At 40.5% G+C, this 16,764-nt stretch overlaps 1 protein-coding gene across 1 annotated transcript in view; it reads right to left on the reverse strand.

Annotated features, from left to right (window-relative positions):
• The window catches only part of SASH1 (SAM and SH3 domain containing 1), a 233,926-nt gene that overhangs the window by 55,876 nt on the left and 161,286 nt on the right, over positions 1-16,764 (reverse strand). Inside the window, exon 8 of the mRNA XM_011964815.1 lies at positions 5,086-5,187. Within this exon, the coding sequence (XP_011820205.1) occupies positions 5,086-5,187 (102 nt within the window). The remainder of the gene's footprint in view (positions 1-5,085; positions 5,188-16,764) is intronic.

Below are 16,764 nucleotides of genomic sequence, written 5' to 3' on the forward strand. Positions count from 1 at the left end.
TTGCTGACTAGCCTATCATCACCTACGCCTCCCAGCCAAAAGAGAAGTCACTCTTCAGAACTTCTGGAAGACTGTGCTCTGAGAGGAGGAAGCATATGGTATTTCTGGCCCTAGGTCTAACAAAGACAGGCTGAATTTATTTGTGAGCCATCTATGAAGAAATAGTTTGGTAAGAAGTTAGCAATACAAATGTGTACATGGCATCTCAAATCTGAGTGCACACACATGAGTGTGATTTTGTTTTATTTATTTATTTATATATATTTTATGAGACAGAGTCTCACTCTATTGCCCAGGCTGGAGTGCAGTCCTGTGATCTTGGCTCACTACAACCTCTGCCTCCTGGGTTCAAAAGATTCTCTTGCCTTAGCCTCCCAAGTAGCTGGGACTATTGGCACAGGCCACCACATCTGGCTAATTTTTTATTGTATTTTTGTAGAGATGGGGTTTCACCACGTTGGCCTGGATGGTCTCGAACTCCTGACCTCAGGTAATCCGCCTGCCTCAGCCTCCCAAAGTGCTGGGATTACAGGCGTGAGCCACTATGACTGCCACATGGGTGTGATTCTAACCTCTGCTCTAAAGCATTAACTGTCAGAACAGGACCTGTCTCTTTCTCCTTTACTTTTATAACTCAAGCATCTAGCACAATGCCTGCTATATAGCAAGGGCTCTATAAATGCCTCCCAAATGAACAGAGAAATGCTGAAGAGAATGAAATGTTCCAACTATTAAGAAGAACCCATTTCATTCTCACAATTTATATCCAGGTAATGGTTCTGACTAGCCCTCTGAAAGGGGTCTCATAAACCAATGCTTAATAATGCTTTCTTAGCAGCTTATTCTAAATGCTTGATAATACTTATATTAACTTTCTCCTAAACAAGACAAGCTCCTCTCTTTGAAGTCTAAGTGGGTGAGCTTTTACTACAGTCCTGTTTCTCTGAATGGACAAAGTCTTTTAACCTTTCCCTTGACTCAGATGCTATTAATCAGGGCAGTATACAGTGAGTCTGATACTAAGGGACCCAGTATGGACAACTGAGTCTTTGTTTTCTCCCCCACGTTGGGTTTGAATTGGTCCTGAGTTACTGTATTTATTCCTCATGATCCTTTAGGTTCATGATTTACATCTACATTATGTTAGACTTTAGGACTTGAGGATTAGAGACCCAAAAAGGCACATTGAAAACCATGGACACGGCTCTTTTGATTACCTCATCGTCCCAGGACACATTGCTGGCTGGCCTATGACACATTTATTATTATAAACGGTAATGTCTCAGTCACTTTCACAGAAAAGTAAACCAGACAGGGCTTTCAAATTCATAATCCTTTGTTTTTTAGCTGCAATGGAAATCTGGTGCTTGATTCAGGAAACTGGGAGATGATGGAAGGATTATATTTATTTCTGATAAACCGCCATTTGTTGCTTAGATACTAAAAAAGATAAAGATTGAATCTGTAGTTGCAAGACATAAAACATGCTTTTAAAGCAGCCAGGAAGAATGAATGTTCAGGCCAGGTGCGGTGGCTCACGCCTATAATCCCAGGACTTTGGTAGGCCGAGGCAGGTGAATCACCTGTCAAAGGTTCGAGACCAGCCTGGCCAACATGGCGAAACCCTATCTCTACTGAAAATAGAAAAATTAGCTTGGCATGGTGGCGCATGCCTGTAATCCCAGCTAATCGGGACACTGAAGCAGGACAATTGCTTGCACCCAGGAGGCAGAAGTTGCACTGAGCCAAGAAGTTGCAGTGAGCCGACATCACGCCACTGCACTCCAGCCTGGGCGACAGAGTGAGACTCCATCTCAACAACAACAACAACAACAACAACAACAACAACAACAGAATGAATGTTCAAATATAATGCTCTTGAAATATTTCTGTAGGAGCTGGACATTGGAGAGACAAAGAATACAGTCTTCCTTGCCCAAGGGGGTCACTATTTCCAAGGAGGCTGAAATATGTACAATCAATTTTGATATTCTAGGATAACTGTTTAAGTTTGATCTATAAAGCCAGTTTAACAAAAGCATATAATAGGAAGCAATAAATACGCTTGAGGATGGGAAGGAAAGTTTCAGAGAGGAAGGAACAGCTGGACTCCACCTTGAAAAACTCAGATTTTCACCAGGAAAAATTTGGAGGAAAACATTTTAGATAAAGAAAATTATGTGAGTTAAAGTGCAGAAGAATGAAAAGTACAAGGTTTGTTCAGTCATGCATATGAGGTCCAATATGTCTGGCATAGAGGGTATTGGGTGTGGAGATAGAATATGAGATTTAAGAAATTGATTAAAGCCAGATCACATAGAATTTTAAGTGTGCCAAGAAGTGTGGAATTTATCTTATAGAAATGGAAAACCATCAGCCTTTTCAAAATATAATTGCAAGAAAAGACGGATGTTTTAGAAAGGTGATTGGTTGTATGGAACACAGATAGGAAAAGACAAGACTGAAGACAGGGAGATGGGGTTGTTTCCAAATTTTAAGGGTAAGATAACCTAATAAACAAAACAAAACTATGTAATACATGAAAAGAGGTAATTCCTTTTGTTTCTGCTCCACACATTGTGAAGGCGACACCTTAAAATGTCTTTATGAGGCCGGGCGCAGTGGTGCACGCCTGTAATCGCACTGTTTTGGTCATATTGAAACAGTATGAATAATATAAGGTATGTAAGATGGAAAGGAAAAAGTTAAATTATTATTATTATTATTTTTTGCAGAACACATGATCTTGTTTTCTTGTTTTTTTATTTTTATTTTAATTTTTTTATTTTGACACAGGATGGGGTGCAATGGTAAAATCACAGCTCACTGCTTCCTTGGCCTTCTGGGCTCAAGCGATCCTCCCACCTCAGCCTCCTGAAGACATAATCTTATATATAGAAAACCCTAATACTACGTGTGCCACCCCCCCCCGCCCACACACAGCCTACATAACTAATAAATTCAGCAAAGTGACAGGATAGAATATCAACACATGAAAATCCACTGCATTTTTATACAGTAGCAATGAACAACTTGAAAAAAATTTAAAAAGCATTGTCATTTACGATAACATCAAAAAGAATAAAATATTTAGAAATAAACTTAATTAAAGAAGCAAGACTTATATACTGAAAACTGCAAAATACTGCTGAAAAAAATTAATGAAGACATAAATAAATGGAAAGATACCCTATGTTCATTGACTGGAAGATTTCATATAGTTAAAATGACATTACCCAAGTCAATCTAAAGATTCAATGCAATTCCTATCAAAATCCCAATGATATATTTTTCAAAAATAGAAAAGCTCAAACTAAGATTAATGTGGAATCTCAAGGAACCTTTAAATATATATAAAAAAAAAACCTTAAAAAACAAGAACAAAATTGGAGGTGTCATACTTCCTAATTTCAAAACGTACTATAAAGTTATGGTAATCAAAACAGCATGGTACTAGCAAAATGACAGAGATAGTCCAAAGGAACAAAATAGCCCAGAAATACATCATCACATATGTGATCAATTAATTTTCAAAAAGTATGCCATGACCATAAAATGAGGAAAGGATAGTCTTTTCAACAAACGGTTCTGGGAAAACTGGATATCCACATGCAAATGAATGAAGTTGCACCCATACATCTCATCATATACAAATATTAACTCAAAACAGGTCAAAAACCTAAACCTAAAGGCTAAAACTATGAAACCCTTAGAAAAAAACAGAGGGCAACATCTTCATGATATTAGATTTGGCTATGATTTTTTGGATATGACACCAAAAGTACAGGCAACAAAAAAACAAATAGACACACTAGATTTCAAAATTTAAAAGTGTGTGCATCAAGGACACTATCAAGAGAGCTAAAAGGTAACCCACAGAGTTGGAGGAAATATTTACAAATCATATATCTGATAAGGGATTAATATCCAAAAAATAGAAAGAACCCCTGCAACCTAACAATAGCAGCAAAACAACATAACTGAAGACCAGGCAAAAGACTTCGACATTTCTACCAAGATGATACGCAAATGGCCAATGAACATACAAAAGATGCTTGAGGGAAATGCAAATCAAAATCATGATGAGATACCATTTCACACCATTAGGATAATTATTATCAAAAAATTATAATAACAAGTGTTGATGAGAAAGTAAAGAATTTGGAACCTTTGTAAATTGTTGGCAAGAAGGTAAAACGATACATCTACTGTGAAAAAAAAATATGGCGGTTCCTCAAAAAGGTAAATACAGAATTACTATATGATCCAGAAATTCTACTCCTAGGTATGTGCTGGGTATGTGCAAAAGAATTGAAAGCAGAGACTCTGAGATATTTGTACACCAGTGTTCATAGCAACATTGTTCATAATGGCTAAAAGCTGGAAGCAACCTAAGTGTCCATTAACAGATGAATGTACGAACAAAATGTGGTATACACATAAAGTGGAATATTATTTATCCATAAAAAGGGATGATGTTCTGATACATGCTGCAGCATGGATGAACCTTGAAGGAATTATGCTAGGTGAAATAAAGCAGACACACAAAGACAAATATTGTATAATTCCACTTATATGAGCTACTGAGAGTAGTCAAATTCACAGGGACAGAAAGTAGAACAGTGGCTGCCAGGGGCAGGGTGTGTGTGGAGGTGGGTGAGGCAGGGGTGAAGGGAGAGTTATTGTTTAATCAGAACAGACTTTCTGTTTGAAATGATGAAAAACTTCTGGAAATAAATTATGATGCTGGTTGCACAGCAATGTGAATGTACCTAATGATCAATATCATTAACAGTATCAGTATCACCAAACACTTTAAAATAGCTGATATGGTAAATGTCATGTTACATATACTTTACTGCAATAAAAAATAAATAAAAAACAAACCCCCAGCATGATAACACTATGTGGACTGTAGCTGAGTCTCTGTCAGGTAGAGAAAATAAGCAATCTATATGAACAGACACTTCTTTGCAGACCCAGGTGCGAGTTGGAAGTTGCGAAAAGAAATCCAAAGTCTAAAATGGTGAAGACTGTCCCTTATCAGTATAGGTGATCAAGATGTCAAAGACATGGTAAACTCACATTGCAGTTTGATGAGCCATCAAATGTTGGGTAAGAACCATCTGGCCAGTCGGCAGGGTCCAGGGCAGCCGACTGCCGGTGCTGGGCCTCGTATTCCTTGAGCTGCAACAAGAAGAAATGGATACTGAAATGGAAAGAATGGCCAGACACTGGCCAGACCTTTCACAAGGAAATGACTCAAATAATACATCTAGGTTCCTGGTTCACAATCTTGTACTCAAGCAGCAGAGAGATGACTTTGGGTACCTTCTTCATGACAGTGTTGGTAACTAAGTGCCAGCCAAAGACACCTTTCCCAAAACCAAGAAGAAGATAACCACCCTGCCCTATGAGTTTTCATCTAAGTCAAATCAACAGGCAAAATGGACTCTTTGTATCCTGTGTTCCAGAAAGAATTTTCACTTTCCCCCTCCAACATCAACACTTATGTTTCCTCAGCTTGATTATAAGGAAATTGTCTGTAGTTTGGCCTCTGAATTACCTTCCCAAGTATGTAAGTCAAAACCATGCACGTCCTTTTTAGGAAGAGAAAATGATAGACTACAGACATTTTAGTGAAATGGGGTCAAACTCTGAAACATTTTATATATATTTGTTGTTGTTGTTGAGACAGGGTTTCACTCTGTTACCCAGGCTACAGTGCAGTGGTGCAATCATGGCTCACTGCAGACTTGACCTCCCAGGCTCAAACAATCCCACCTCAGCATCCCAGGTAGCTGGGACTACAGGCGTGCACCATCATGCCCACCTAGTATTTTTCTTTCTTTTTTTTTTTTTTTTTTTTTTCCCAGGTAGCTGGGACTACAGGCGTGCACCATCATGCCCACCTAGTATTTTTCTTTTTTTTTTTTTTTTTTTTTTTTGTAGAGATGGGGTTTTGCCATGTTGCCCAGGCTGGTCTCAGAATCTTGAGCTCAAGTGTTCCACCCCTTCAGCCTCCCAAAATGATGGGGTTACAGGTATGAGCCACTACACCCGACCCTGAAACAGTTTTAAAAATCACATGTTTGTCTTGTTCAAAATGGCTTCAAGTTGCTAGTCCAATGTTATAACCTAACAAACATTATGGGGTTATTGGAGACCTTTGAGGATGGTCTCTCTCTATTGAGATCTTAGAGATACTGAAAGTTTAGGTTCAGAAACAAGGTTTCTAGTTTTTGAAAAACACAGAAAGACAATTGAAATCCTATAGCAGGCCAGGCGCAGTAGCTCACACCTGTAATCCCAGAACTTTGGGGAGGCCAAGGCGGGTTGGTTAACCTGAGGTCAGGAGTTCGAGACCAGCCTGGCCAAGATGGTGAAACCCTGTCTCTACTAAAAATACAAAAATTAGCTGGGTGTGGCGGCGCACACCCAGTACTGAGTACTGAGTAATCTCAGCTACTCAGGAGGCTGAGGCAGGAGAATCGCTTGAACCTGAGGAGCAGAGGTTGCTGTGAGCTGAGATCATGCCACTGCACTCCAACCTGGGTGACAAGAGCGAAATTCTATCTCAAAAAAAAAAAAAGGAGGAAGGAAAGAAGGAAGGCAGGAAGGCAGGCAGGCAAGCTATAGCAAAGTGAGCAGATTTACTTTAAAAAAATTTTTATAACTTCTTTTACCATATTTCCCAAATAAGTGAGCAAATTTAACTTAGCAATATGAGATCTTTCAGAATGGCATAGTGAGAGTCCAGGTGTCACACAGAAATTGAGCTCTGGGATTCAAAACAATTGTCACTGCATTCAAATCCTATTACAAAGCAGTGTGCACATATGAATTTAAGACAGTGATCAAATCATGTTCCATGAGCTAAGCAACTTAAAAACAGAAATAATTGAACCTGACAGCCCATGTGAGGGTGACTGGACAATCCCGAAGCCCTGGAGCTTGAGGATGTGGTAGCGCCACTACAATGACCATTATTCCTCTAGGAAAAAGCCACTTTCACAACTGTGACTTCAACCTATGAAATTCTTTTCTGCATATATGTGGGAGGAGGTAGGCAGTACTGATTATTGAGTAAGAGCTTGAATGCAGAACCAAATACCAGCTGGGAGCCCTGGGGACAAATTATTTAACCCCTCTATGTTTCGGTTCCTCCACCTGGAAAACAGGCATGACAATAAATCTGTCTTACAGAGCTGTTACCAGAACTAACTAAGATAATGCAGCAAAACTCTCAGCACACCATATCAAAGAAATAGGGTTATTATAATACTATTATTATTACCACTGTGCTTTCAGAGAAAAGAAAGCTCAAAGTTCACATTAACTTGACATGTTCAAACTTTTGGGTATTAGGGGTATTAATCATTGTAATCTTTCTGTTACATTAGGGACACTTAGATTGTTCCAGTCTTTATATTATGTTATCCACTAGGATGTTCTCTCCATTTTGATATATTGGCTTGTGAAATGCTACATTCTCCCTGTATGATTGAGAGTATCTGCCCGTTGGAAAATGGGATTATCATGAGATTATCAGGTCTCCAGTTCTCTAGTCCATGTTTATACCCAACCTTAGCTGCATCTCCTAGGAGCCACTAAATAACTTTCAGCTTTAAGGAAAACAGGTACAAATTTCTTCTTTTTTTTTTTTTTGAGACGGAGTCTCGCTCTGTCCCCCAGGCTAGAGTGCTGTGGCGCTATCCCTGCTCACTCTAAGCTCTGCCTCCTGGGTTCACGCCATTCTCCTGCCTCAGCCTCCTGAGTAGCTGGGACTACAGGCGCCCACCACCGCGCCTGGCTAATTTTTTGTATTTTTAGTAGAGACAGGGTTTCACCGTGGTCTCGATCTCCTGACCTTGTGATCCGCCCGCCTCGGCCACCCAAAGTGTTGGGATTACAGGCGTGAGCCACCGCGCCCGGCCCAAATTTCTAACTAGTCAATCACATATGATGATTTTTTTTTTTCCTGCTGTATGCTCATCTCTGCTATCTACTTTGGGGCCTAAAAGTATGTGTGCTGTTCTGATACAGATTTTAATTCTATGCCCTATCCAAACTTTGCTACTCAACTGGCTTTTTGGTTTGTTTTCTGTAACAGGCTTTTGCTCTGTTGCCCAGGCTGGAGTGCAGTAGGGCAATCACGGCTCATTGCAACCTTGATCTCCCTGATTCGAGCAATCCTCCCATCTCAGCTTCCCGAGTAGCTGGGACTACAGGGGCATGGCACCACATCCAGCTAATTATTTTGTATCTTTTTGTAGAGATGAGGTTTCATCATGATGCCCAGGCTGGTGTCGAACTCCTGGGCTCAAGTGATCTGCCTGCCTTCGCCTCTCAAAGTGCTGAGATTAGAGGCGTGAGCCACTGCACCTGCAAACTGTTTTTTTAATTATCCTAATTACACAATTCTAAGTGTTTTAAAGTTACAAAACAAGATCTCTTTTTTTTTTAAGTGCACTGCACAGGAAAAAAAAAATCATGTAATTACACAGGTTATTACATTGATAATTACCTGTTATAATTACATTTTTATATTCCACTTTGGTTCAAGAAGTTTTGGTTTAATTATAATTTCATGAAGGCATGACCATTTGTAATTTCATTAAAGAATGCATACCTTTTAAAGCAAATCTGTAGCGTTTTACATTAATTCCAGGAGTTATAAAATAATGACATTTTAAGGTATGTGTATGTGTGTGTGTCTTAAGCAAAAACATTCCCTCACATCCTGTGATCCCAAATCTCACTGTTTTCTCACAGCTGAAGTCCATGACATGATTTTTTAGAATGATGGCCATCTTTAAAAGAGTAATGTTCATTCCATCTTGGAGACCTTTAAGGAGAGATATATCATAATGTTCCAATTTCTACCAGTACTTACTATAAAGAGCATTTATGTTATATTAAACCGAAATCCACTCCAGCTGCTTTTTAAATTCATTTCTTTCTAATCTGTCCTCAGTAGAGATTTTAAAAACAAACAAACAATCAAACATTCTCCAGGACATCCGAAAGATGTACTCTTTAACAACCCTCAGACATTCGAAGACTGTGATTAAGTTCTTTTCTGCTTCTTTTGAGATAAATCCCTTCCAACTTCTCCCCATGGGATCAATTTTTTAAAAACCTCCTATGGACTCTATATGTGTCCAAATCTCTGTGATTTGATGCACAATAGCTTTTACAAGGAAATGACTCAATAATACATCTAGGTTCCTAGTTCATAATCTTGTGCTCTGGTATACCAGATGCCCAGATTACCTTAATGACTTTATAAGAATGTCCGGTAGGTATAAATTCACACACCCTGCTCTAGAGAACATGACTAAGAGAAGCTGTCTCCACAAAGATATCTAGATGGCTGCTCCCCAACCGCAATCAGCTTTCAGACATCTTATCACTGGCATGACTAACTCTACAATGCCAGTCACCCTCCAGGGCTCCCCACTCCATTTGGAATCAGGCTGAGTGAGGCTAGACTCCTCCTGAAATCACATCTCTGTCCAACTTCATCCTTCTCCCTCACTTAGAGGTTTCTCTTTAAAGCCTTCTTTCAATAAGCCACTTGCACAATGCTATATATAGTTTGGATGTCTCTTTCCCCAAACCTCATACTGAAATTGAATTCCAATACTGGGGAAGGGGGCCTAAAGAGAGATGTTTGGGGCCATGAGGGAGGATCCCTTAAGAATAGTTTCATACCCTGTGGAGGGGTGGAGAAGGTGATTTCTCACTCTATTTGTTCCCCAAAGAGCAGTTGTTATAAAAGAGCCAGGCACCTCCCTTCTCCCTCTTGTTTCTTCTTACCAAGTGATCTCTGCACACACTGCCTTCCACCGTAAGTGGAAGCAGCCTGAGGTTTTCACTAGATGACTACTCTCCCAGCAGGTAGAATCATGAGCCAAATAAACCCCTTTTCTTTGTAAGTTACCCAGTCTCAGGTATTCCTTTATAGCAACACTAAATAGACTAAGATACACAAGAGTCCCTGTCTCAGGCTGTGCTTCCGGGGAATCAGATGTATGACACCCGGAATGAAGAAAAGTTTGGACTAGGCACGGTGGCTCACGCCTGTAATCCCACCACTTTGGGAGGCCAAGGCAGGTGGATCATTTGAGGTCGGGAGTTCGAGACTAGCCTGGCCAACATGGTGAAACCCCGTCTCTACGAAAAATCCAAAAATTAGCTGGGCCTGGTGGCGTGTGCCTGGAGTCCCAGCTGCTTGGGAGGCTGAAGCAGAAGAATTGCTTGAACCTGGGAGGTGGAGTTGCAGTGAGCCGAGATTGCACCACTACACCCCAGCCTGGGCGACAGAGCAAGACTCTGTCTCAAAAAAATAAATAAATAAATAAATTAGCCAGGTGTGGTAGCACGTGCCTACCTAGAGTCCCAGCTATTAAGGAAGCTGAGGCATGAGAACCGCTTGAGCCTGGGAGGTCGAGGCTGCAGTGAACCATGATCACGCCAGTGTACTCTAGCCTGGGCTACAGAGCGAGACCCTGTCTCAAAAAAAAAAAAAGTTCATGATGCCAAAACATCAGTGACAGTCAATGACAAACTTTAAGTGCTCTTTTCTTAATCTCCAAAGGACTTTATTTCTGACTTTCACACAGATACAGTCTTGTTGGAATCAGAAACATACATTAACAGATCAATGTGTAATACTTAATGATTAGATCACATTGACTTGAGCAGTCTTCAGTATAAATAATTATTTTTAAGGAAATGTGATTATTAAATCATGGTCATAGATCTCTCTCAATTTCCTATAGACAGTGCTTCCAGTTAAAATTGCAAAGGACATATTTTTCTACAATATCACTCATCAATGCTGAGTATTATCATTCCAAGAAATTTACTACTATTCTCTTTTATACAAGGCTTTAAATGTGAGTGTATTCCCTTCCCTCTTCACCCCACAACAAAAAAATTACTCACATAAACGAATAACCTATAGCTTCCAAGTATGGGCTTTCTACATCTTACGGAATTAGTAAAAGATTTGAATGTCCTAAACTTATTTGCCAAGAGCTATGTAAGGCCTTAAAATTGGTACAGGCACACCTCATTTTACTAAGTTTGACTTTACTGCATATCACAGAAACTGCGTTTTACAAATTGAAAGTTTGTGGTAGCCCTGCATCGAAGAAGTTTATCAGTGCCACTTTTCTAACAATATGAGCTCATTCTGAGTCCCTGCTGTCACATTTTGGTAATTCCTACAGTATTTCAAACTTTTTCATTCTTATTACATCTGTTATGGTGACCTGTGATCTGTGACCTCGGATGTTAATATTGTAATTGTTTTGGGGAGCCATGAACCTAAACATATAAGATATGAACTTAATGGATAATGTGTGTGTTCTGACGGCTCCACTGACGGGCCATTCTCCCATCTCTCTCCCTCCTGCTCAAGCCTCCCTATTTCCTGAGACACAACATATTTAAATTAGGCCAATTAATAACCCTGCAATTGCCTCTGTGTATTTAATTGAAAGGAAGAGTAGCATGCTTCTCACTTTAAATCAAAAGCTAGGAATGAATGATTAAGCTTAGTGAGGAAGGCATGTTGAAAGCCAGGGTAAGCTAAAAGCTAGGCCTTTTGCATCAAACAGTTAAGTTGGCAATGCAAAGGAAAAGTTATTGAAGGAAATGAAAAGTGCTACTCCAGTGAACACACAAATGATGAGAAAATGGAACAGCCTTATTGCTGACATGGAGAAAGTTTGAGTGGTCTGGGTAGAAGATCATAGCAGACACAACACTCTCGTAAGCCAACGCCGAATCCAGAGCAAGGCCCTAACTCTTTTCAGTTCTATGAAGAGATAAGGAGGTGTGTCTTATAATAAATCCAGCAACTGTTTTTTTGAGAACACCAACAAATTTATGTGACTCACTTTACTGCAATATTCCCTTTACTGCAGTGGTCTGATATCAAACCTGCAATAGCTCTGAGGTATCCTGGTGCACAGAAATTGTTATTTAAAATCTGCCAATGACCTAGATCTCCCTAAGCAACTTTTTTACTAATGAGCTTGACTTCCTTAAAGCACGTGTTAATTATCCATCATACAGCTATTAGAAAATGTCTGTTAATGCCACTAGATGGGAGGAAAGCATTCAGTAAATAAAATATTGAAATCCTAAATTAAGCTATATTTTAAAATTACACTAAAAAAGATAGTACACTGAGGTTTGTTTTGTAAATTTCATTCTTTTCAAATGATTTCAGCTTACAGTAATGTTTCACATATTAGTTCTTTGTAGCCTTTTTCATTTTGATCTTCATTTGTATGTGATATCTGGGTTTTTAGGGGCGTGATGAATCATGGTTTTATAATTTACAGTGGGAAAAGATCCATCAATGAAATCAAATTCATGCAAATGAAACAGAGTGGACCAAATTGTCTTGATCTGAACATGGGCAAAATTTTTCCCAATATGATGACGCCCACCTCCAAATGGCACATAGACAATCTTCTCTCCTGTTGAGTTGTCCTGTAATCACTGATCAGGATTCAGATCCACAAGCTCCACCCAAGTGTCTTGAAATTCTTGATTGACAGTGGGAGATAAACCTGTTTGGTGGCCTGGAGGAATGGTACGTCCTATCACACCCTCTGAGGCAGTTTAGCCATTCTCAGTATAGTCAATACAGGAAGTCTAAGTCTTAACTCTCTCTATACAGTCATTATACAAGTTTCAATCTTTTTTTTTTTTTTAGATGGAGTTTTGCTCTTTTTGCCCTGGCTGGAGTGCAATAGCGAGATCTCGGCTCACTGCAACCTCTGCCTCTGCAATTCCCCTGCCTCAGCCTCCCATGTAGCTGGGGTTACACGCGCGTGCCACCACGCCTGGCTAATTTTGTATTTTTATTAGAGACAGGGTTTCACCATGTTGGCCAGACTGGTCTTGAACTCTTGACCTCATCAGCTGATCCGCCTGCCTTGGCCTCCCAAAGTGCTGGGGAGGTTCAATCTTGAGCCGGTCATAAGTTAAAGAAGGTAGATAGCCGGGCGCGGTGGCTCAAGCCTGTAATCCCAGCACTTTGGGAGGCCGAGACGGGCGGATCACGAGGTCAGGAGATCGAGACCATCCTGGCTAACACGGTGAAACCCCGTCTCTACTAAAAAATACAAAAAACTAGCCGGGCGAGGTGGCGGGCGCCTGTAGTCCCAGCTACTCGGGAGGCTGAGGCAGGAGAATGGCGTAAACCCGGGAGGCGGAGCTTGCAGTGAGCTGAGATCTGTCTCTTATACACATCTAGATGTGTATAAGAGACAGCTACACTCCAGCCTGGGCGACAGAGCAAGACTCCGTCTCAAAAAAAAAAAAAGAAGGTAGATCCTCTCCATGGACAGTTTTCTGCTTCAAATAACATTTTTCATGACATGTTTCATCTCTGGCTATAAAGCAGCTCATTTAGGAACCAGTAGTTGAGGATGTATGTGACCCTGAGAACAGTCTAATAAGCAGTCCTATGATTTCTTCATCTGCCGATAGGCACTCACTCTTGTCTGTAGAATCCAGCAAAGTTTGGAGAATGCTTTGGATTTTTTCTTCTGGTTTCTGTGTTTCTGGGTTGCCTTATAGACAACAGTCGTGCTCTCAGTGAGCTTTGTAGCTGCTTCTGCAACCACGCAGAGGCGGCCAAGGTGGCTGCAGCCAGGCCAAAGGCCCGAAGCCACCACTCACATATGCACACAGCTGTGCCACCTCTCGCTGAGTTGACTTCTGATTTCCTTTCCATGTAAACCATGGCTAGCTATCAAATTATGACCTCAGAAAGAGCTTCACACGATTTTTTTTCTCCACTTTCTCCCCAACTTGAAAGTATTCCTTTCTTTTTCAGTTATAGAAACTTGCTGTCTGAAGTGGGCTACATTAAGGCTACTTTTTAACATTTTCTCTTGCCCCAAGAACATTGGATTAGGCATATCACATTCAACTCCCTTCCCAAACACAGGTGCCCTGAGATGACTGTAGACATCTTCTGCATTCAGATCTTTGGTTTTACTATTAAAAAATGGTGCAGTCAGCTGGATGCAGTGGCTCATGCCTGTAATCCTAGTACTTTGGGAGACCGAGGCAGGTAGATCACATGAGGTCAGGAGTTCGAGACCAGCCTGGCCAACATGGTAAAACCCTGTCTCTACTAAAAATACAAAAATTAGCCGGGCGTGGTGACAGGTGCCTATAATCCCAGCTACTCAGGAAGCTGAGGCAGAAGTATCACTTGAACCCGGGAGGTGGAGGTTGCAGTGAGCCGAGATCATGCTACCTCACTTCAGCTTGGGCAAACCTCCATCTCAGAAAATAAAATAAAATAAAATATTAAAAAAAGTAGTGGTGCAGTCACATCTCTCTCCAGGAGCAAATGTCTTGCTTATCACAGAAAAACTAAATACGGTCCATACTTCCCATATGCCCGTACTTCTCATATGCACTTTCTAGAAACTCAATTGAACTTTTCCCAAATGTATGGCATGCCCAAGGAATGGAATGGGAGAGAAAACATACGATGAGCATTTTGCACCAGCCGGCAGCTGGGCTAGGTGGTTACTGTTGTGGCAAAGCAGACCAGGCTGAGGATGAAGGTGCAGGAGATGAGCAGCATGGACAGGAGGCTGTCACTTTCACCTGCCACCCACTCTACCACCTGCCCCAGCACCGACCTGCTCATCTGCATTCCAATTATAATCTTTTAGTTATTTTTAAATGTACAACAAATTATTGTTGACTGTAGTCACCCTGTTGTGCTAGCAAATCCTGGATGCTATTCATTCTTCATTCGTCATTCATTTCATACCCATTAACCATCCATACTTCCCCTCACCTCCTCACTACCATCCCCAGGCTCTCGTAACCATCATTCTACTCTCTATCTCCATCAGTTCAATTGTTTTAATTTTTACCTCCCACAAATGCGTGAGAACTTGTGCAGTTTGACTTTCTGTGCCTGGCTTATTTCACTTAACATAATGTCCTCCACTTCCATCCATGTTGTTGTAAATGACAGAAACTCACTCTTTTTTATGGCTGTGTAGTGTTCCACTGTGTATATGTATCACATTTTTTTAATCCATTCATCTGTTGATGGACACTTAGGTTGCTTCCAAGTCTTGGCTATTGTCAACAGCACTGCAATAAAACATGACAGAGCACATAGCTCTATGCTAACTTCCCTTCTTTTGGATAGATACTAGCAGTGGGATTGCTGCATCATACGGTAGTTCTATTTTTTGTATCATGAGGAACCTCCATACTGTTCTCCATAGTGGCTGTAATAATTTATATTCTCATCAACAATATATGAGGGTCCCCCTTTCTCCATATCCTTAACAGCATTTGTTATTGCCTGTCTTTTGGATAAAAGCCATTTTAGGCCAGGCGCAGTGACTCACACCTGTAATCGCAACACTTTGGGACGCCAAGGCAGGTGGATCACCTGAGGTCAGGAGTTCGAGACCAGCCTGGCCAACACGGTGAAACACTGTCTCTACTAAAAATACAAAAATTAGCTAGGCATGGTAGTGGGCACCTGTAATCCCAGCTACTCAGGAGGTTGAGGCAGGAGAATTGTTGGAACCTGGGATGTGGAGGTTGCAGTGAGCCAAGATTGTGCCGCACTCCAACCTGGGTGACAGAGCGAGACTGCATCTCAAAAAAAAAAAAAAAAAAAAAAAAAAATTAGCCAGATGTGGTGGCAGGCACCTGTGATCCCAGCTTTTAAGGGAGGCTGAGGCAGGAGAATCCCTTGAACCCACTGAGCCAAAATCTCGCCACTGCATTCCAGCCTGGGTGACAGAGTGAGACTCTGTACCACAAAGCCATTTTAATTGGGGTGAGATGATATCTTATTGTAGTTTTGATTTGCATTTCTCTGATGACCAATAATGTTGAGCACCTTTTCACATGTCTGTTTTCCCTTTGTACGTCTTCTGAGAAATGTCTATTCAGATATTTTCTCCATTTTTTAAATTAGATTATTGGATTTTTTCCTATTGAGTTGTTTGAGTTCCACATATATTGTTTATTAATCCTTTGTCCGACAGGTAGTTTGCGAATATTTTCTCCCAGTATGTGGGTTGTCTTTTCACTTTGCTGATTGCTTTGTTTGCTGTGCAGAAGCATTTTAACATGATGTGATCCCATTTGTCCATTTTTGTTTTAGCTGCCTGTACTTTTAGGGTATCACTCAAGACATTTTTGCCCAGTCCAATATCCTGGAGAATTTCCTCAATGTTTTCTTTTACTAGTTTCATAGTTGAGTCTTAAAGATTTGTCTTTAATCCATTTTGATTAGATTTTTCTATATGGCAAGAGAGAGGGGTCTAGTTTCATTCTTCTGCATATGAATATCCAATTTTCCCAGCACCATTTATTGAAGAGATTGTTCTTTCCCCAATGTATATTCTTGGTACCTTTGTTGAAAGTGAGTTCACTGTAGATGGATGGGTTTATTTCCGGGCTTCCTATTCTAGTCCATTGGTCTATATGTCTGATTTATGCCAGGACCATGCTGTTTGGTTACTACAGCTCCACAGTATAGATTTGAAGTCAGTTAATGTCATTCCCCCAGTTTTGTTCTTTTTGCTCAGGATGGCTTTGGCTATTCTATGTATTCTGTGGTTCAATATACATTTTAAGATTATTTTTTCTTCTTTCTTTTTCTTTGGGGGGTGGGGGTGGATGGATTCTCACTCTCTCACCCAGGCTGGAGTTCAATGGAACGATCTTGGCTCATTG

Source organism: Mandrillus leucophaeus, unplaced genomic scaffold (genome assembly GCF_000951045.1).
Source record: "Mandrillus leucophaeus isolate KB7577 unplaced genomic scaffold, Mleu.le_1.0 Scaffold708, whole genome shotgun sequence".
Taxonomy (NCBI): Eukaryota; Metazoa; Chordata; class Mammalia; order Primates; family Cercopithecidae; genus Mandrillus; species Mandrillus leucophaeus.